This window comes from Myotis brandtii, unplaced genomic scaffold (genome assembly GCF_000412655.1).
Source record: "Myotis brandtii unplaced genomic scaffold, ASM41265v1 scaffold958, whole genome shotgun sequence".
Classification (NCBI taxonomy): domain Eukaryota; kingdom Metazoa; phylum Chordata; class Mammalia; order Chiroptera; family Vespertilionidae; genus Myotis; species Myotis brandtii.
Window position 1 is genome coordinate 233,524 of NW_005371960.1, and position 22,178 is coordinate 255,701.

At 48.3% G+C, this 22,178-nt stretch overlaps 1 protein-coding gene across 1 annotated transcript in view; it reads right to left on the bottom strand.

The window, feature by feature from the left end:
* VIT (vitrin) overlaps window positions 1-22,178 on the bottom strand; it is a 104,645-nt gene that overhangs the window by 23,439 nt on the left and 59,028 nt on the right. The window contains exons 6-10 of the mRNA XM_005886089.2: window positions 21,150-21,227; window positions 15,458-15,649; window positions 9,785-9,841; window positions 4,044-4,088; window positions 2,133-2,195 (exon numbers count right to left, since the gene is read on the bottom strand). Of these exons, the coding sequence (XP_005886151.1) occupies window positions 2,133-2,195; window positions 4,044-4,088; window positions 9,785-9,841; window positions 15,458-15,649; window positions 21,150-21,227 (435 nt within the window). The remainder of the gene's footprint in view (window positions 1-2,132; window positions 2,196-4,043; window positions 4,089-9,784; window positions 9,842-15,457; window positions 15,650-21,149; window positions 21,228-22,178) is intronic.

Sequence of the window (22,178 nt, forward strand, 5' to 3'; positions counted from 1 at the left end):
CATGGAGGTTTGGCCAGCCTGGGTGAGGGGCTGATGACTGTTTTCAGGCTGGCCACACCCCCTTTAGGGTGGGGGTCCCCACTGGGTGCCTGACCAGTCTGGGTGAGGGGCTGAGGGCTGTTTTCAGGTTGGCCAAGCCTCCCCGGCGATGGAAGCTCCCAGCCTCTCCTTTTTTTCTTTTTTTTTCCTGGGATTTATTTACCTTCTATAATTGAAACTTTGTAACCTGGAGTGGAGCTCAGAGCCGGCCAGGGCTTGGCTTCCTCCATCGCCAGGGGCAACCCAAGGCTCCAGCTCTGTGGCCATGGCCAGCTGAAAGCAGGTATCTGGGGTTTATTTACCTTCTATAATTGAAACTTTGTAACCTGGAGTGGAGCTCAGAGCCGGCCAGGGCTTGGCTTCCTCCATCGCCAGGGGCAACCCAAGGCTCCAGCTCTGTGGCCATGGCCAGCTGAAAGCAGGTATCTGGGGTTTATTTACCTTCTATAATTGAAACTTTGTAACCTGGAGTGGAGCTCAGAGCCGGCCAGGGCTTGGCTTCCTCCATCGCCAGGGGCAACCCAAGGCTCCAGCTCTGTGGCCATGGCCAGCTGAAAGCAGGTATCTGGGGTTTATTTACCTTCTATAATTGAAACTTTGTAACCTGGAGTGGAGCTCAGAGCCGGCCAGGGCTTGGCTTCCTCCATCGCCAGGGGCAACCCAAGGCTCCAGCTCTGTGGCCATGGCCAGCTGAAAGCAGGTATCTGGGGTTTATTTACCTTCTATAATTGAAACTTTGTTGCTTTCAGTGTAGCTTCAAGCAGGCCGCAGCAGGCGGGGAACCTTGGCTTCCTCCATCACTGGAGCAAGCAAGCCTCCTGCTTGCTGCAGCTCCATGGCTGCCGGCCGCCATCTTCGTTGGTGGTTAATTTGCATATCTCACTGATTAGCCAATGGGAGGCGTAGCAAAGGTATGGTCAGTTACCATGTTTGTCTATTATTAGGTAAGATGCTGTGTGTTGGCCATAGAAATACATCAGGCCAGTGTGTCTTAACCCTGGGTGAGTCTCAGCCGCGTAGGCAGTTTCAGCGAATAAGGTGCCTGGGAAGCACAGTGGGCTGTGCCTGCTTCTCAGGAGTTTTTGTGCAGAGTCACCACTTGCTTCGGGAGCCTGACGTTCTGCATTTCTAACAAGCAATGTCGACACTTCTGGTCCCCAGACCACACTTGGAATAGCAAGATCTAGACTCAGATTCAGTAGGTATGAGGCAGGAATTGGTCATCTTTAATTTTTAAAAGTGTCCTCAGATGATTCTCATTCCCAGTGGGGTCGAGACTCACAGCCCAGTGGTGGCTGATTCGTAGTAAGCGTCTGGGGGAATTTGTGGATGCTCTCCTTGGATTGAACACCCAACTCCCTCCTGGCTTTCCTCTTTTTCTCTGGTCCCTCCTTTCTGGTATCCTCAGGTGGCTTCTCCTCCACCTATTTAGTGTTAAAGTTCTTCAGGTATAAGTTCTAGGTCATATTGCCTGTTTTCATAGCCTTGGATTTGAGCCATAGCTCATCACCTTCCAGCTCTAAATTTCTGGCTGGGCTGTTCCATCTGAATGTTGTGTCAGGGTAGTCTGGGTAGTCAACTCTCAGTGTTTTGCAGAAGATAAACAGACTTGAACGACCTCCCTGCCCCAACCTGCCCTGTTTGCAGTGGTCCTCAGGGCAGCACCATCCCTAGTTGCTCTAATCATCTTTAATTGCCCCTTCTCTTGCACCTCCTCCTCCAACCCTGTAGATGCCCCCTTCTTGATATCTACTGAATCTGCTATTTTTCTGCAACTCTGAGCTCTGTCTACTCTCATCTCCACTGGACCGCTGTCCTTTGGCCAGCCTCCTCTCTTCATATGCTCTTGTCTCCCGATCCTACCCTGTTGCCATAGTGATGTTTCAAACAGCTGATCCTCTCCCCCTCATGCACACAGAAAGTTTAAATCCTTCAAAACTTCCCTTTCCCCTTAGAACAAAGTGACAGAAGAGAGGAGGTAAGCAGATCCATGGTAGGAAAGAGGCGGGTTTGGGTGGGAGTGAGTGGGAAGAGAGGAGCGAGCAGATCAGATGTCAGAGCCACTCTGGGTTTCTAGCTGTTAATTAACTTACTTGGATCTCCCTGGGATGCAGGGTCCAGAGGCTGTGTGCTTGTTTCTTCATTTGGGACAAATCCTGGAAAAAGCAGTAAACTTTTGGTGACTTGGAAGGGCAGGAAGCATCTGGCCTTACCCCGGGGGATGGGGACATAATGGATATTCGCACCCAGCTCAGGGGGCTTGGCTTATGGCTCACTGTGCTCTTCTCCTCACCACCCCCATCATAAGGGATAAGAAGAAATTAGTATTGACTGACTGTCCACTGAAGACACAGTTGGTGCTCACAGGGATTGGAAGTCAGACTTGAGTTCTGTCTCCTGCTGTTAACTTACTCATTTGAGCCTTAGTTTCCTTATCTGAAAGCATGAAGTGCTTTGCCACTATAGTTCATCCCTCTGCAGAACTACGAGAACCTCCAGGTGAGGGCCCGTGCCTCGCTCATCATAAACCCTCACGGTGCCCACCACCTGCAGGTCCTCAGCTGACATTTGGTGATTGAGTCAGTGAACAAAGATGAGTGAGACACAAGGAGGACCATCCTACGGGGTGGGGATGGAGTCTAGAGGGGTAGAGAAGGTACAAGTAACTCAAACAAGTAAGAGGATCTAAAATGTGGCCCCTCTAAGTAAAGGTGCAAAACAGCTTTGTGCTTTGAGAGGCTGTATGACCTGAATTTCAATCGCAGGTGTTTTTTTTTTTAGAAGCCATTTACATGGGAGCCAAGATCACAAATACATCACTTAAGGAGTTAAAGACAGTACATAAGCACTCTTTTTAGGCTTGGTAAGGCCAATGACCTCACAGGCAGAGGGAAGCTTGCACCGGAAGTGGGTCTCCCTGTTTTGAGGATGCTCAGAACATCCCCAGCCTCCCAGTCCGGCAATGGGGGGAGGGGCTGGGGGCTCTGCCCACTCCTGGCGGCAGGGAGCTTGCTCCTGGCTTGTTCGTTTTTCCAACTTGCAAAGCACATGATTTCATCTTCCCATTAAAGGTCAGCTTACTCATCTCACTGCCTCACGTCATTTAAAGAGTTCACTTTGGGCGTCTGCGGGCCTTTCTCAGCCAGGAGCCTCTCAGGGAAACTGCCCAGGCTCCGCGTTGGAGGGAGAGAAGACATGGGAGTCCCGAGGATAAGTCCTCTCCTGCACTCTGTCCGTCCTGCTCTTGCACCGAGAGCCAGAGGCCGGTTTATTGCTGCAGCTTCAAACACTTAAGGCAGGAACAGTGAGCACCGTTCCTTCAGGTGAAGGGAAAGCCTCAGTACCATTTGCAAAGCAGGAAGGGGAAACAGAAGGAAGTCAAGCGCGGCCAGATGGAGAGAGGGTCTAAGCCAGCGGTTCTCAACCTGTGGGTCGTGCCCCCTTTGGTGGTCGAACGACTCTTTCACAGGGGTCGCCTAAGACCATCGGAAAACACATATATAATTACATATTGTTTTTGTGATTAATCACTATGCTTTAATTATGTTCAATTTGTAACAATGAAAATACATCCTGCATATCAGATATTTACATGATGATTCATAACAGGAGCAAAATTACAGTTATGAAGTAGCAACGAAAATAATTTTAAGGTTGGGGGTCACCACAACATGAGGAACTGTATTAAAGGGTCTCGGCATTAGGAAGGTTGAGAACCACTGGTCTAAACCCATTTTGGGAGCAGGGAGCGCACTCCCTTCTGGCTCTGTGTCTTCACAGTTTGCTTTTCCGCTTTGCTATAATGCCCCCCCTTAGCCCAGGCTCTTGTGGGAGTTGCCAGGTGCCCTGTGCGTGGTCATCAGACCCTGATGTGGGAGGTGAAAGCGCTAAGGCTGCTCTCTGTGGGCCTGGCCTCTGGGCCCGGCTGGGTTATTGGACTCCCTGGTTCTGAATCCTTTGTATCTCCATCTGGTCTTGGTGAGGAGGTTGGGCTGCATAATTACCTGCATCTAAAAGGACCGATCCAGGTTTCCACATGTCCATGTCCCCTGATTTTCAAAGTGAAAAGAGACAAACTTGTTATTTAGGTGAACCAGCAGTCTCTCTCAAGTGACCCCCCAGGATGATCACCTTTTCCAACGGTGTCAGGAAGTTCAGTGAAGGGGCAGGGCAGGGGGCAGACTTTTGGATGAAGCAGCCTGAAATGTGTGGGATATTCTCATTGAAAGGTCTTGAAGCCAAAGACAAAAACACCTTTGCTCTTTTCTTCCTCTCATTGTGCATGAAGGATCATGGAAAAGTAGGAATCCTGGGATTCAAGGGAACCTAAAAGGTGATCCAACCCAAACACCGCCCAGTATCCTTACCAAAGTGAGTGGATGGCTAGTGCTTGAATGCCTCCAGAGATGGGGAACTCATTAATTACACAACCAAAGTAGTGAATTCTTCATTGGACTATTGAGACTTTGAGAAAAATTTTCATTGTATCCATCTGAAATCTTTATCCACCATCCATCCCTCCACACCAATTAAACACACAGTGTGTACCCAACATTCTAGGTGCATTCGCCTCACCCGCCCATCTGTTTTGTGTTCTCTTCCTTGGAACTTCACAGGAGAAATGTGGCCCCTTCGGGGAGCAGGCACTCATTTCCTGAGGCTCTGCTTCTGTGTGCCTCAAGCAGAATAAAGCAAGCGGCACCTGGCATTCCTTCTGCAGTAAAATATTTAATGCTCCCCCACCCCCTACACACACACTGGTGCTGGCTGATAAAGTAGAAAGGGTGGCTGGGAAGGGGAGATTCCTACCCCCAAGTCCCTGACCTGTTTGGGGGAATCATGGTTGAGAGGGGCTGGGAGGAACACTGGCACGTTAGGAAGTCTCAAAAGGACACCCAAACAGCTGTTTCTTTCCCTCTTCCTTCCTTCCCCCCTCCCTCCCTCCCCTATTCCCCAACCCAACTCAGAAAGCGCAGAGCTAAGGGTGTAACAAACTGTTTTCTCAAAGCCATCACTGTTACTGCATGCTGGAAGTATTAACACACTCAAAAGAAGTTGTGTTTTTGTTCATATGTTTAAGATGGCAAGCTATTTTGCAAGTCACTCTGTGCTCTTGCACATTCTGATTTAATGGTGAGAGCTGAGTTTAATTTAGCTCAGCCGTTAACCAGGTGTGTGACCTTGAACAAGTCACATGCCCTCTGTGAACCTTAATTCCTTTGTGAATAACATTAGCAGATTGAGTGAGATGATTGCCAGGTTCAAAATATTTAGGATTTATATGTTTAAACATCCTGCTTCTTTAGCCTTATAACTCTATTGCCACCTACTGGTAAAAATATGCACTTTGCCCTTTCCCTAAAAAAAAAAAAAAAAAGGTGCTGGTGACATCTGTTTTTGCCCAGGGCTTTCGGCACCTTGAAGGTTATGAAGAATTAGAATGCTGGGTGCTGTTACCTTAGCTGGGGATAGACCGTTTCCATGCCTCTGCCTGTCCTGGAAGCCTGTCCTGTTGGTGCCACTTTCATTTATTTGGGACAAGTTTGAACCAAATCACTTTTATCCAAAAGCCGAGGGCTGGAAAATGTTTGGACAGCTGAGACTTGGTGCTTTTGGACTTGGTTGTAATGAGAAGGAAGTAAATTTGTTAGAATGTTTGTATTCCTGTGCTGAGGCATAAGGGTGGTGTGGAAAAAGAAGTTCGAAGACCCATCCTGGGGCTACCAAACACTAGCCAGGCACTGCGGGGCTCGCCCATCTTCTCTGACCTTAAGTCTCCTCGGCGAAGCTGAAGTCATAGAGACGTGTTGTGCTCGGCCAGCGTGGCTCAGTGGTTGAGTGTCGACCTATAAACTAGGAGGTCACGGTTCGATTCCCAGTCAGAGAATGTGCCTGGGTTGCAGGCTGGATCCCCAGTGTGAGATGTGCAGGGGGCAGCCGATCAATAATTTTCTCTCATCATTGATGTTTCTCTCTTTCTCCCTCCCTCCCTCTCCCTCTCCCTTTCTCTCTCTGAAATCAATAAAAATATATTAAAAAGAAAAGAAAAGACTTGTCACCCTGCCTCACATGGAGGTAAATATATCAAAATCATTCTGGAGTGTCAGGCACTGCTGAAAAACAAGGAGTTAATTTTGTGACAATTCTTTTTTTTATTTTAAATATATATATTTATTGGTTTTTTACAGAGAGGAAGGGAAAGAGTTAGAAACATCGATGAGAGAGAGAGAAACATCGATCAGCTGCCTTCTGCACACTCCCCACTAGGGATGTGTCCGCAACCAAGGTACATGCCCTTGACCGGAATCAAACCTGGGACCCTTGAGTCTGCAGGCCGACGCTCTATCCACTCAGCCAAACCGGTTAGGGCAATTTTGTGACAATTCTTGCTTGGTCATCTCATAGGGACAATTAGTGTCTAAGGGAAGTATTGGTTCTGACTAATGTCCATAGTGAAAATGTAGAAACATTAACATTTCCTGAGAGCGTAACTGGTGTCAGGCACTGACCACGCACCAGAGGAGGTTAGGTCACAAGAACCTGTGAGTTCGGTACAACGACGTTCCCATTTCACAAGCGAGGAAACTGCCGCCAGGGAGTGGCAGAGTGACCCTCAAGGCCAGCAGGCGGCTCTGGGGCCTGCACTTAGCCACCATCTGTCGCCCGCGATGAGTCATTGCTTCAGTGTCTCAGGGCACGTGGGTAGGCCCCTGAGTTGCTCGCACATCTGGAAGTCACCAGCAGGGGACCCAGGCGGGAGCTGCAACACAGGGCCCTTTGGCTCCAAAGGTTTATGGGACAGAAGCACAGGTGGCCCTGCCGCTCCCCGGTTTCTCCCCAGTGACTCCCCGGGGTGCAGTTTTAGGAGGAGGTGTCGCTCTGAGAGGCAGCTGGGGAACCTCCACGCCTCCCTCCACACCTCCTCCCTCTCTGGGCCTGGCCTCCTGCAGCGGGGGCTGCACATTTCCCCTGAGCTTCCTCTCCTCTGGCTGCAGTAACCCAGGAAGCAGGCAGAGAGCAGCTGCGGCTGTGGGGGGCTGCGGCCACGAGAAGGCTGAGGACCATCTGAGGCCTGGGCATGAGCTGTCACACCCGTGAAGCCGACAGGCCCCGTTTACAAACGGATCACCCTCCAAAGCTCAGTACGGGGTGTTTGGGACCTGGCTGCCCTTTTCCCACGGAAACAACATTAACTCCATGGTTAGGTTTCCAGGCCAGTGAAGCTCATTGATCAAACAGAGCTCAGGGGGCAAAAGGATGGTTCCAAGGAAAGTCACCTAGTCCTAACGTCAGTCAGTCATCAGGAGCACAGCGCGCCTGCCTCGTCCTCAGAAAAGGGCAGGAGCAACCAGGCTGGCACAGGTGGCTCCTGTCCGACTCCCAGGGCCCTGGTGGGAGGGGGGGTTTGGCATAGGGGCTGCCATTATTCACAGTGTGTGGTGGGGGGTGCCCTCCACCTGCAGGAGCCATGATGGGGCTTCACAGCTGGTTGAGGCCAAGGGCTCGCTGGGAGGATCTGAGGTGCTCAGAGCAAAGTTGCAGCGATGATGGTGGAGGGGGAGCAGCAGAAGTGGGTAGGATTTGAGGGTAGAAAGGGAACTGGGAGCATCTGTTGGGTCAACGAGAGAGGACGTGATTATTGGGAGCAGGAGGAGGATGGAGAAGAAATGGAGGATAGAAAAAGGGAATGTGGTCAAATGCTGACAACAACCTTGGGTTGCTGGACAGTAGAAAGTAGGACCTGGAGCCCGGCCAAGCATAGCTCAGTGGTTGAGCATCAGCCTATGAACCAGGAGGCTACGGTTCGATTCCTGGTCAGGGCCCATGCCCTGGTTGCAGGCTCAATCCCTGGTGTGCCGGAGGCAGCCAGTCGATGATTCTCTCTCATCATCGATGTTTCTATCTCTCTCCCTCTCCCTTTCTCTCACAAATCAATAAAAATATGTTTTTTTTTAAAAAAAGAAAAAGAAAGTAGGGCCTGGAGATAGGTCTTGTTGCCAACCATGCCCCTGGCCGTGCCTGATTCCAGTGGCAAGAGCCTAGGCTGCCCAGGTCTGGGGGCCTCTCAAGCAGACCAGCCCCAGGAGAGCCCTGGGGTGTCTGGACCGGCAGAAATTTTCTCTTCGACGCAGAACAGACAAAGCCAAGAGACGTTTTCTAGAGGTTAACACAACTCGGGCGACCTGGATTGAGCCGCCGAGGCCCTAAGTGTGTGGGGAGGGCGTGTCGGCAAGGGAAGCCGGGCAGGGGGTGCTGAGCAGCGGGCAGCCTGGCCAGGCTGACACCGCCCGCCCGCAGGTTTCCGGAGAGCAGCTCCCGGAGCATCTGCCTTCGGTACCGGAGGGGATTGCACTGGGCCGGCCGATCCACATGCAGCCAGCAGTCTGCTTTCTTTCCCTCATTTTGCCCCCTGATGAAAATGCCCTGGTTCAGGTTTTCCTTGGAAGCCAGCTGAGCTCTCTGTGGTTGGCCCTCCTTTTGGGGGTTGCAGAGGAGGCAAAGATCCTGGCCAAGAGGACAGGAGGAAGGAGTGCCCCATGCTTGGCTGCCTGAACACTCCCCTGGGCCTATTAAGGCCTAAAATGGCCTTGCAGTCCTCGCCCCGCCCAGCGATCTGATTCTTAAGCCCTTTGTCCAGGACAGCAGCAGGCACGTTAGCAAGGGTGTAATTGTGAAGCTCGTAGAAGCTGCTAGTCCTGTCCGGGAGACCTCATGGAGCCCCTGCTCCAATTGGCATCAAAGCAAAAGAGAACCTTCCGTCTCTCTAGGAGTCTTTCACCATGTGGAGGGCAGGCAGGTACCCCCTAGCAAAAGACAGACCTACTCTGTTTTCCTTGGAGGTCTGGGCCCATCCGAATGCCCTGCGGCTGCAAAGGGAATAGTACTTGTATCAAGTCTCTGAGCTCAGGGCCCAGAGGTAGTCGAAAGCCTCTAAGGCAGCGGTTCTCAACCTGTGGGTCGCGACCCCTTTGGGGGTCGCCTAAGACCATCGGAAAACACATATATAATTACATATTGTTTTTGTGATTAATCATTATGCTTTAATTAGGTTCAATTTGTAACAATGAAATTGGGGGTCACCACAACAGGAACTGTATTAAAGGGTCGCGGCATTATGAAGGTTGAGAACCACTGCCTTAAAGGCTTTCCACTACCTCTGGGCCCTGAGTTCAGTTCCCCCTTCTAATCGCCACAGGCTTCAACATCAAGAGAACTGCTCCATCCTCTGCATTCCCAGTGCTTGGGTCAGACCTTGAAGGGCGCACAGAATGGAGCAGAGGGAGCCAGGGAGAGTCACAGTGCACAGGAGAAATCCTGGAGCGGAGGGAATGTATTTCTGTTCCTCACATCTGGAAGTACCAGGGCCAACTTAGCTCTGCCTTTCCTGGGAAAAGATAAAAATTTCTCCTCCTTTTACCCTAGTTCCTCAGGCATAAACCCTAGAGAGTATCCCTTTTCAGGTTTATAAGAGCCAGTTACTGAATCCTTAGGAATTTCTTATTAAACCCCCCACAAAATTGCCTCCAGGGAATAGCGATGAGTGAAAACTTTGCTTATGTAAGGCTTCCTTACTTTTCTTACCAGTTTCTTTACAAGTGGGGCCCCTGGGCTGTATCTTTTGTTGGCATAACCGGTGGAATGCTTTCTGTCCAAATCTAAATCAAATGGCAAGGATTTGGAAAGACAAAACCCGTGTAAACAAACTTAACTTTCATCAGCTAGAAAGGTGAGTTTAGGTTCTTACCTGGATTGGCACGGGGGCTGTTTTGGCTGCTTGTGTAGGAGGTGGTGGACCAGAGATCTGTAATAACATTTGACTGGTCAGAGCATGAATGTTAATCTAATCGCAATCCTTCTTTCCATGATCTAACCTAATAAGACATTACCAAGGCCAGAACCAAGGTAAAGCTTTGTCCTTGGGCGGTCTGAACCTGCCCCAGAGGAAGCATTGAAACGGAAAAAAAAGAAAGAAAGGAAAAGGGTTGAACTTAAAACACTATGCAGGTAATAATAACCCTTGTGTTTTCACTTCTTTTACGAAAGTACCATATTTTTATACTTCATTATTACAATAATTCTTCTCAATTGTGCCACTTCCAAGGCGGTTAAAGTAATCCTTCAATAGACATGTCACTTAACATTGAGCAATTTGCTTAAACTGTGTTAACGTGGCATTGATGCAAATAGCGTTAGCGCTCAGTGATTTTTAAAGGTACACAATGGGTTATCCTTAATTACTCTGAGAGAGAATCAAATAGGCTTCAGCATTCATCATTTATTGGGCAGTTTCTCTGAAGCAAGGTTTTAAAAGGGAGGACGGAGATGGGGGTGGAGGTTCTGTAAAGAGCAATGCAAAATCCCTTTGGGGGAGGAGGGGCCACGTAAAAACCAGCAGAGGGAAAGAACCAAATTTCATGGAGGGGAAGAGGTAAGAGGCCATGGAAAACCATCAGCTTCTCTTGCAATCAAATCTATCTGCCATCAATTTTCCATTCCCTTTGCCTTTGTTCCAATCATTTGGACACAAGACAAACTAGCTTTCCTTTCTAATTATGAAGACAACACATGCTTTCTGTAAACAGTATACTAAGGGCAGTAAGAAATCGCCTGCAATGTAATCCCTGTGTTCGAGTGTACAATCTATCCTGGTATGCAATTTTGGTTTGTAGAATTATATCCCCTTTTCTATGCAGCATTCTCATGCACAACACACAGTTACGAGCATGAGATGGGTGCCCGTGCTGTTCTGTAGTCGCTTCTTTAACCTCACAATCTGTCCCAGGCTAAGCTTCTGTCAGTAAGTGCACCTTGTCATCAAAATTTAATAGCTGTAGAGTAACTTCTTTACTGGTCTGATGATGGACAGTTAAATCGTTTCCATTTAGTTTTCTATGATGAACAACATCCGTGTCTGGGCTTCTTTACACCCTTGGCTGGTAATTACCTGAGAATATATTTCTGTAAGTGCAAATTCTGGGTCATGTCTCCACACGCTTGCCATAACTGTGTGTTATCAATTTCCAATGTGAATTGGTGAAAATGACGTCTTACTGCTTAATTTGCATCTGTTTTATTCTTGGTGAGGTTGAACATCTTTTGTTATATTTATTGGCCACGTGATAGTTCTTCCACTTTAGCTTTGCCTGGTCATGACCTTCACCCATTTTTCTTTTGGAATGTTTGTTTTCCTATTTGTAAGACTGGATTTTAGGAAAAACTTTCTTCAGACACCTTAAGGAAATTAAACCTTCAGAGATGAGATAAATGTTGGTAGACAGGGAAGTTGCATGAGGAAGGGATGGGCAGTTACGGATGCTGGTCGCCTTCCTGTCCCAGGTTTCACTTCCTTCTCCTTTCTAACACCTGTCAAGAGGGTGGAGTGGAATAGAAAGGTGATCAGAGCCATCACTGTTCCCTGCCACTAGGTGGCGCTCTGCTTTCCCCATTGGTCTACCCTTCCTTGTGGAGGCATTTAATCTGCTAGATTAGCTGAAGCAACCATGGAGCTTCTTAAAATGAACCTGACCAGGAAAGCCATGCTGGGCAAAGCCACTCCGCATTGCAGACCTGGTGGATTCAGCTGACTCTGCAGGTGGGCCTGGAGGGATTTTTCCATCTTTTCCAAAACTTTTTCCTCAGCATATCTATGGGTATGGTTCTCTAGGCTGCCCCCTCTGGTCCTAGGATGCAGCTCTGTGGCCTCTTGACTCCTGTGGGTGCCAATATAGTCCTTGGCCTCTACGTGAAGAACAGCCTCACTCCTGCCTGGGAGAGGAGGTCTCTGTCACTCTGGCTCTTGGGACCCCTTACCCCCAACCTTGAGTTGCTCCTCAATATCTTGTTAGCTTTGCACATTCGTGGATCAGTAAAGGGGCTATGATGAGACCTTGGTGTCCAGTCCCATCTTCATTGGAGCTCTTCCACCTACATCAGCTCCTCTTCCCCTGTCTTTTCCTGCCACAAACTTTCTACTAAAATCCCTCCAAGTTCCTATGTCCCATCTGAGAGGCAGCTCTGTACCTCATTGTAGAGCAAAGATGAGTCATGGACCCGAAAGGCAGATTGTTCCTGTCCCACCTGCACACTTCTCATGTGTCCTAAGCTGAAGCGACCTGCTACAGGGATCCTGGTGGGATGTGTTCACCAGTGTAGCCCAAGATCCTATAACAGTGCCTGATACATAGTAGACATTCAATAAATATTTGTCGAATAAATAAATGAATTGGATTTTACTGGAAAACCCTCATTCACAACCACTTCTTAAATCTTTTGACTAGAGTCAAAATAAGAGAAAACAAAAACAGAAAGCCAACCTTGATAAATACAATAACAGCAACCCAGTTGTCTATCAGCAGCAGGGTTACTCTCTTATAGGAGGCAGATTATTTTCAGCTCATTTGAAGAAACAAAGGAGTTATTTGTAAACTAAAGATTATATAGTTGGGATAAAATATCACAGAAAACATCTATAGCCATATATTAAGATAGGCATTTATAAAAGTAGATTGGTGGTTACCTAGGGCTGGAGGAAGGAGATATTAGGGTGATATAGTGAATGACTCAGTTGGGGTACAGGGTTTCTTGTTGGGGAGATAAAACGTTCTAAAAGTGATTGTTGGTGATGATTGTACAACCTTGTGAATATACTAAAAACCATTGAATTGTACATTTTCAATGGGTGAATTGTATGGTAGGCGAAAAGTATCTCAATCAAGTTGTTATTAAAAAGACATAGCCCTTCACACATCAGTTTTCACTTCTCTTCAGTCCTACAGAAAGTCCTTTGAGTAGGCAATATAAGCTTTTAAAAGTCCTCTCTCCCATCCCCCTCCATGGTCTGGCTCCTTTCTTAGCAATTACTGGGCATACTGCATGGACGCTCGCTCTGAGAGTATCTGTCCAGCAGCCTGTGGGGCAGCATGGGCGCGGGTGCTGGACAAGGATGAAGAAGGAGCACTGATGGGCGGGGAGGCTGTTGTCCAAGGTCCCTATCCCCAGGCCAGGAATAATGAAGCGTTGCCAGGTTGGGAGCCACTACTGCAAGTTGCTTGAGGTTTTCCATAAGCACAGGCCCAACCTGTAATAGGATTTCCAAGCTTCCAGGGTAGCCAAGCAAATATGCACATGTTTAATTATATGTGTTAGGTAAAAGTTGTCCTCAAAGGAGACACCCGGAGCAAACAACAAGTTACTCAGCTACTCAAAAATCTTTGAAAGAATCAAGGCCTCCAAAAGTCAAGAGCCTGAAATTAAGAAAATGGAAAATGTCTGCCTATGGGAGCTCTGTTCCCAGCATCCTTCCTAAGTGTTTTCTCGTTTGCTGTCAGGCATAGTGTGCCTGTGTTCATATTAACCTGAGGTAAATAAGAATAGGGTGGTGAGAAGTGTCTATCAATCTTCAGAAATTATCATTACTTTTTAAACATATTTTTTTTATTGATTTCAGAGAGGGAGGGAGAAGGAAGAGAGATAGGAACATCAATGATGAGAGAGAATCATTGATTGGCTGCCTCCTGCACGCCCCACACTGGGGATCCAGCCCACAACCTGGGCATGTGCCCTCACCAGGAATAGGTTGATGTTCAACCACTAGCCATGTTCCAATTATATTTATTTGGGGACTTTATATCATAGCTTCTTCCATGAGTTGTTCATTGAATGGAATAATAATAATAATCATCTCTATTTCATAGGGTTGTTGGGAAGATTAAATAAATTAATGCTTGCAGGGTGCCTGGCCCACGGAAAGTGTGGACTATGTGCATTCTATTACTTATTATTATTTTTTAATCCTTACCTGAAGATATTTTCCCATTGATTTTTAGAGAGATTAGAAGAGAGAGGGAAAGACAGAGAGAAATATTGATGTGAGAGAAACACATTGATCGGTTGCCTCCTGCATGCACCCTGACCAGGGCCTGGTCCAGGGAAGAGCCTGCAACCGAGGTACATGCCCTTGACAGGAATTGAACCCAATACCCTTGGGTTCGCGCAGGTGGACACCCTATCCACTGTGGGCTCCGTTACTTGCTGTTAATCACAGTGGGAGTTGGCTGTGTCTAACCTTGCCACCCATCCATGTCAGGATGGGTCAGGCCTGCTTCTGTGATCTTCATTAGCACCTGGGTGTGGTTTATGGCAGGGATCCTCCTGCAAGGGGAGCCACTGGAGGGCCAGGCTGCCGGGGCTCACACCCAGCTCTGCCACTGCCCCGCTGTGTGGTCTGGGACTGGTTTCCTCACCTCCCTACGCCTTGGTTTCCTCATTGTCAACACATTGGATCAGTCAAATGGAAGGTGACATCTACGTGATGGGGTTGTTGTGAGGATTTAATAGGCTGATGTTTGTAAGATGCTTAGGAGAGTATGTAGCACATTTAAAGTGCGTATTTGTATTTGTTAAATAAAAAGATGGAATGAGAGCTGGTTGGCTCTGGTATGGAGGGGAAGGGCCATGCTGTGTGGCCGGAATGTTTGGAAGCCGGAGGTGAGGCTGAAAAGGACAAGTTCTGAGCACCTCCTCCTTGAAGGACAAAGTGGCCCCAGGAGGGAAATATTAGGACAGATTGCTGGGACAGCGGTGACACTCCAGGGGAATTTTCCACCCCCTTCCCAGGCCTGTGGAAATGAGGAGGCGCTGATGAGCCAGGATGGCTTACATGCACACGTAACTGTGCAGAGAGAAATATTGATGTGAGAGAAACACATTGATTGGTTGCATGAGGCCTGACCAGGGCCCGGTCCGGGGAAGAGCCTGCAGCTGAGGTACATGGAAACTGGAGATTGGGTTACCAGTGCACTCTTCAGGTTGTGTTTGAGGTAATACCGAGATTGATCCCATAAACTAGACTTTGGTAAAACCTAAAGCTTTACTTAAAAAATGGATACAAGTAGGAAGACAAAAAGCAGTCAGAAAAGGAATAAAGATTTTAGCTATCTGGCTTTTCCTAAAGGGATTTTTTTGGTTTTATTTGTTTCTAATATTTGAAAGCTCCCAGGAGTTTATAATCTGTCACTTAAAACAAAACAGAACTCAACAGTGTTTACAGAGAAACCTCCCATCCCTTCAGCTGAGCTTTTGGAGAAATGGGGATTTTGTAATGGGAAAGTTTCATGTGATATCCTACCTTCAAAAGTATGGTAACAAAGGTCCTATTTTTAAATCTATTTAAAACCCTTTCTATACAGTTTGCTTATTAGCTCTTAGCTTGATCCTAAACTATTATTACTATTGGGCTAACGTTTACCCCTTAAATCTGGGAGAACACATACCCCTGGCCCAGGTCTCAGGCATTCCTCCCTCACCCAGCTCCAAAGGTGGGAGACAGGCACTCCACACAGGCGTTCAGACAGAGGGCCAATCTAAAAGCCAGTCTCCTGCTTTCTTGCACATGGAAACACACAATGTACCTACTGACCCAGCTCCCGGCTCCTGTGGCCCACCGGCTGTGGTCTGGGGCTGCTGGTGGCGGAGCCTGCAGGGGGGGATGGCTTGGGCAAGGTGGTGTGGGTGCCTTCTGCAGAGGTGGTCCCCGGTACCTGCATCAGGGTCACTGGCTGTGCGGTTGTCCCTGGAACTGATGGCTTCTGATAGGCTTTTGTGGTCTCATCTGTAAAAAAATGAAATTACACTGGGGCCTATCAAATAGCCAGTAGACTCTGCAGGACAGATGTAGAATAAACGTTTATTGGACACTAGCTTATGAGCAGAGACCTGTGCTAGCGGCTGCGGAGGGCGAAACTCACCTGCCCCACAGGGATGGAGCAATAAGCCAATACACAGACCAAAGATTGAAGAACAATAAAGTAATTAAAGACAGTTCAAACCTCAGAGATGTGGATAAGGCGGAACATGATTAATTGCCAAGTTAATTTTCCAGACGCTAGAGGCAATGATCTTAAACATACTTTTTTGATATTTCAATTAGCATTGGTCCAGGGATAAAAGGTACTCTAGTGTTCACTTACTTTTAGAGAATGCATTCTAGATTTCTACTTCATGACTAGTCAACTAACTCCTCTGGGCCTCAGTTTCCTCATCTGTCCAATGAAGTAAGAGAACTAGTTAGATTGTAAGGATCATGTTCATTCTGCTAACCTGTGCTCTTCGTCCATGTGTGACACTTTAGATTGCTTTCACAATTTTAAGTGAGTTTGTTACTACTCTGGGGGCTCTGAAAGTATTTCTGATGGTTTAGGGCAAGGGGACATGTGGCTACCCACTGGGCATTGTCTTCAGAAGCATGGGTTTGTGCCGGAAGGAAACACAAAAGGGTCCCACAAAGTGAAGAGCACCCCAGTCCTGGGAGGACAACAGCACCCCCCCCTCAAAAATGCCTGGTGGATCCAGGCATGGGGGTTATGCCAGCTTCTCCATCTGACCATCTGTATCTCTGACAGTTCTGGAGGCCAGGAACTGGAAATAGGTGTCACCCGTCTGAACTCAAGGTGTCAGCAGGACTGAGCTTTCTTGGGAGGTTCTTGAGTAGAAGTTGTTTCCTGCCTCTTCCATTTTCTGGTGGCTGCTGGCATTCCTGGGCTTGTGGCCACACTACTCCAATCTTAAAGGCCAGTGTCCTCAATTTTCTCTGCTCCATCTTCAATTGACCTTCTCCTGTGTGTGTGTGTCAGATCTCCCTCTAGTTCACTATTATAAGGATACATGTGATTGCATTTAGGGCCCACCCAGATAATTCAGAATAATCTCCCCATCGCAAGATCCTTAACTTTATCCCCTCTGCAATGCCCATTTTTGCCATGTAACATTCACAGGTTCCAGGGATGAGGACATGGATATCTTTGGGGTGAGGGTACATTTCAGCCTACCACAGCATCCCAGCTCTAGCCTTCACTTGGCTCACGGTTGGCGTATCTCAGGTACACAGATCAGCAGGTGTAGGGGATAACATCTGAGATGAAAAGGTGGTGCACTCTGTGGGAACCACCCAACTTCCTCTTTGACATTGTGCAGCGTGCTGGGAAACTGCCTACCATGGCCCCAGGCCAGCTGTGCAGAGGGATATGTGGCGGGTTATTCAGATCCACTGCTCAGCACTGGCACCTGCTCATTCCCCACCCTGACACTGTCACCTCCTGCGCCAATCACAGCACTGACGTGGGGGAGCAGTCAGCACACAGCACCCTCCCTGTTATGGGGCTGGAGTCCGGTCATCTGGTCTGCGCTTGCGGGCATCGGCCTGTCAAGGCAGGAAGCAGATCCTGCCTTTAAGTCTGCCTAGAGTCTGTGCCAGACAAATTGCTAAAGAGCTGGCAGCAGCTTTGGGGTTCGGCCAGTCTTCACGCCATCCATGGGCAAAACCGAACCTGTGATTTATGGCGTTTCCATGACTTTAAAGGACTTGAGCTCTCGTTACAAGTCTTCGGGAAGTTTCTAATCTCTCTAAAGTTCTCTTCTGTCTTACCCTCTGGTAAGTGCTACCGGCTTTCATGCCTCTTTAGGGAGGTGCAGCCCAGGTCCAGCCTATTGCATAGAGGAAAAAGCCATAATAGAATCACTATTTTATGAAATGGGATATAATTATTACTTTGGAGAGAAAGATATAAATAAACGGACAGTACACTTTACTTGCAAATTGTGAATCAAACACTTACCTGTTTTTACTGAGCTCAGAGGAGCTCGAGGCTATAGCCAAATAACGGCTGTTTGCCTCTGCCTGGGGAACAGCATTTAAATCTAAGCAACGCCTGTCCAGCCGGAGCTGTGCAGCCAAGTCAGGGTGCTTCCTATTTTCTGAGTGAGAGAATTTCCCAGGGAAGAAGGCTGTGATGCTTTGAGAGGTCATGCTAACCTGATTTACCTGTTAACTCACATTCCTAGGGAGATGAGGAAGTATTTTATAGGGGCCTGCTGAGACCTGAACAGCTGCTGGCCTCTCACATCTCCCTCTCTCCTGCTTTCCCCATATTGCTACAGGAATTTCATCACGTAAGGAAGAGTAGCAACAGAGGGGCCACCCTTTTACGATTCTCTCTGGATATTTTATTTGAGTGGGTGAAATTAACTCCATGGTGAGACTGGTACATAGGAGGTGTTCAATCTATGGTTATTGAATAAATGAATAAATAAATGAATGAACTTAATTTTTCCCACTATGACAACTCTACAAGATCTTGTAATAGGATAGCACTACCCGGTGATCATGTCATTGGAGATAGAGAAGGTTTGGTAGAGGGGACAAGTGACATCAGCAGTACTTGACTTGATGTTCTAACTGTGGCTTTTCCTCATTTTAAATGTATGTGCAAGAAAGCCGGTCTGGCTTCTCCACCCTCCTCTTGGATGTCAGTAACTCAGGCGTGTGGAATAAGTACTTGCCAGAAGTAGGTGGTGGTGAGCTGGGCCATGGCACTTGGGGTAGAGAGAGAAGTTTTGGAAATGATCTCTGATGTGGAGTATGTAGAAACCCAACGGATTTTATAACCTAAGCTGCCATTTGGCTGTAACGTCTCTCCCCTTCATCTCTCTCCCCACTCTTTACCTTCTTTGAAGGGTGCAATCAGTGTTTGCGTGTTGCATGGGGTAGTTAGAGTGGTGCCCTTGGGCAAGGCATGAAACATCTCCTCATCTGAAAGTGGGGGACACTGGCACTCTGCCTCAGGATCTCTGAAGTACAGGTGTCTGGCGGAGAAAACACTTGCTCATTGATAGCTACCGTCGCAGGAGATTGTCCGGGTTCCCTCGTGGTCTGGATTCTGGCTAAGGCCCAGAGCTGAGCCAGAAGGCCCCAGTGCCCATTCTAAATGAGGGCAGTGCCACTGAACTTCCCATGGGGGTAGCGGGGGCATTCGATTAGAATCTGCGCGATCACCAGCCCCACATCACCGGGGCCAGTCAGCAGAAGGACAGGACCAGAAGAGTTGGGGTTAGTAGCCACTATTTGGGGACAGCTGTGTTCGGGACCTTTCCTCCTTCCTTCTGGCCTTGCCCTTCCCAAGCCACAGGAGGGAACTTCCAGGAACTGGCTCACCACGACTGCAGGGGCCTGAGGGAGGGAGATGGGCCTCTCTCTTCTCGGATCTTGCTGAGCCGCAGCACCCACGGGCCCACCTGGTGCACTGCAGAAGCAGGCTTGCAGAAAAAGTTTTGAGGAGTATTCTTGGAGTCTAGAAGTACTCTCCCTCTCAGTGTAAAAATAAGGGGTACTTGACATGTGGTCCCTAACGGTCAGAGGGACAGTGAACTGGCCCCCTGTTTAAAAAGTTTGAGGACCCCTGTATTGGAGTCTAGAAGTACTCTCCCTCTCAGTGTAAAAATAGGGGGTACTTGACATGTGGTCCCTAAAGTTGGGGGGCTTACTTGAACATAGGGATTGTTTCTGAAGGAGTGGGTGCAGGGCTCAGAAGGCCAAAGGTGAAGTGAGATGGGAAGGGAAAGGTGACCTCACGCCATCCTTGCTCTCCTCAAACCCCTGAGAAGAAGACAACCCCAGTCCTTCCCATGGCTCTGTGCCAAGCGGCTGCTGAGCCAAGGAGCGGACCTCACTCAGATGAAGGGTGGGGCCAGCCTCTGGCCCAGCAGGAGGGGCCAGGATGCAGCTGAGCACCATCTTCTGGCCCCAGATCTATCCACGTAATCACCTCCCCCACATCACGGAGCACTGCTGGCCTCGATGAGACAACAGAGAGGCAGGGACGATCTCCCTCCATCAGCTGGTCAGGCTGAATGGACCTCTGTCACCTATTCCTCCTCTGTGCCCACACCAAAAGAGGGCAGGAGCGAGATCAGAAATGGTCCCTGAGCCACCACAGTCTGCTGCCAGCGTGGGGGTAGGGGTGGGGAACGGCTGTATCCTTGCACTTCAACCAAAACAAGGCTAGATTGTCAGAAACATTAAGATGCCATTAAAGATATAGTTGGAGAAGTAACTGGGGCGGGGGGGGGGGGGGGGGAGATGAAAAACAGTTGCTATTTGTATCCCAAGGCCTCTCAAATCAAGGCTCTTTAAATACACTGTTATTAGCATAAACATACAGATTAATGGTATAGAGAGAGGTTTCTGGAGCCACACTGTCTGGGTTTGATTCTCAGCTCTAGCTGTGTGACAAAGGGCAAGTTACTAAACTTCTCTGCGCTGTATTTTCCTTCAACTGTAAATTAGGGCTAAGAATAGTATCTACCCATGGTGTTAGGGTGATGGAATGCAGTCATCAGCTCTGGGAACAGTGCCTGGCACACAGCAAATGCTCAGTAAATGCTAGCTTCTCACACTATTGTTGCACCATGTTCTCCTTAAGTCCATGAACAAAATTGGCCAGCCCAGCAAGTTTCTGGGAGCAATGCAAAATCCCATTATAACGCAACGCACCGCTTCCCTTTGTGCGGGAGTTGGGGTGATGGAATGCAGTAATCAGCTCTGGGAACAGTGCCTGGCACACAGCAAATGCTCAATAAATGCTAGCTTCTCACACTATTGTTGCACCATGTTCTCCTTAAGTCCATGAACAAAATTGGCCAGCCCAGCAAGTTTCTGGGAGCAATGCAAAATCCCATTATAACGCAACGCACCGCTTCCCTTTGTGCGGGAAATGAAAGAACCCCCACAGACACACTGCTGCAGAGCACACTTCCCGCTCTAACACAAACTAGAAAAAGGTATTTTCTTGGCCCGAGGTTTACATGAAGCTAGGTCCCAGCTCAGAGGCAGCGTGTCTGTGGCCTGGGTGATTCAGATTCGCTGTTTGCTGTTATCTCCTCAGCCACATCCTTCCCTTCCCTTCATTTCATACCTAAGTGAAGACAGCCTTTTCCCTTTCAGCTGCCTGGGAATATTTCCAGACAGAATACCATGTCATCTTCTAAAGTAACAATACAATAAAATTGGAGGCAGCAGCATTGAAATCTGAATGAATGACATAAACAGAGACAATCTTGGAATTGGGAAAAAACAACAACAAAAAGCCCCATTCCTCTGCCCCAGCCCTCCAATCCCATTGATTTCTGGACCCATCTTCCTGGCATCTGTTAAAATATTACTGAAGTCAGTAGACCTTGCCCGGTTAAGATGTTAATTGCTACACTATCTCCTAAGACACAACATGGCATGTTTACGAACTCGGAAGATTTAGATGAAATCACTCATGAATACTTGCCTGCTTTGGCAGCTGGGCTTTTAGCTGATGAATATGTAAGAGCCGATGGGTAGGTTACGCCCTTTTGGGGTTTACCTTCTGCAAAAGAGAGAAGAAAAGATTTATTTCTAGAACTAGAGGCTTTAGATGGCTCTGTTTTGATAAGCTGCTTCCCTCCTTCCAATTTGTCTTTCTTGAATTCAGTGAAATCGGTCCGTCTCCCCCTTGCTGAATTGTTGATTACAACACAAAAGTCAAGTGGCATTTTGCTTTCCTGGACAGCCGGTGCTGTATTAATATTCGAAAGGAAGCAATGAAACCTCCGTGACTCAGAGCTCACATTAGCATCCACTGTTTTGCCCATGAAGATGTGACATGGAAGCTGAGGTTTCATACACGTGGCTTTGAATGTTTAATTAGGTCAAGAGATGGATGTGAAAACATTCCCCATGCCCCTCGTCAGATGTTGGAGCTCTGGCCACAGGCTGGCTATGCCTGAACGGCTGCCTCTCACTTTCATGGACCCCGTGGGATCCATTTGAATTGCATGGCCCTACAGAAACCTGGAAGTAGGGAAACGGAAATGTAGATCAGCCTTGACCATAAGCATTAGTTGCCCACCCAGGGAGAGAAAGTTAGATGCCAGGCAAGAAGGAATGCTAATGTATAGCAGGGAAATAATGGAGACATAGAAAACAAGACCATCCTAGCTGGTTTGGCTCAATGGATAGAGTGTCAGCCTATGGACTGAAGGGTCCCGGGTTCGATTCCGGTCAAAGACACATGCCTGGGTTTTGGGCTCGATCCCTAGTAGGGGGCGTGCAGGGTAGAAAACAAGACCACCCTAGCTGGTTTGGCTCAGTGGATAGAGTGTCAGCCTGTGGACTGAAGGGTCCCGGGTTCGATTCCGGTCAAAGACACATGCCTGGGTTTTGGGCTCGATCCCTAGTAGGGGGCGTGCAGGATTTGGGCTCGATCCAGTAGGGGGCGTGCAGGAGGCAGCCGATCAATGATTCTCTCTCATCATTGATGTTTCTATCTCTCCCTCTC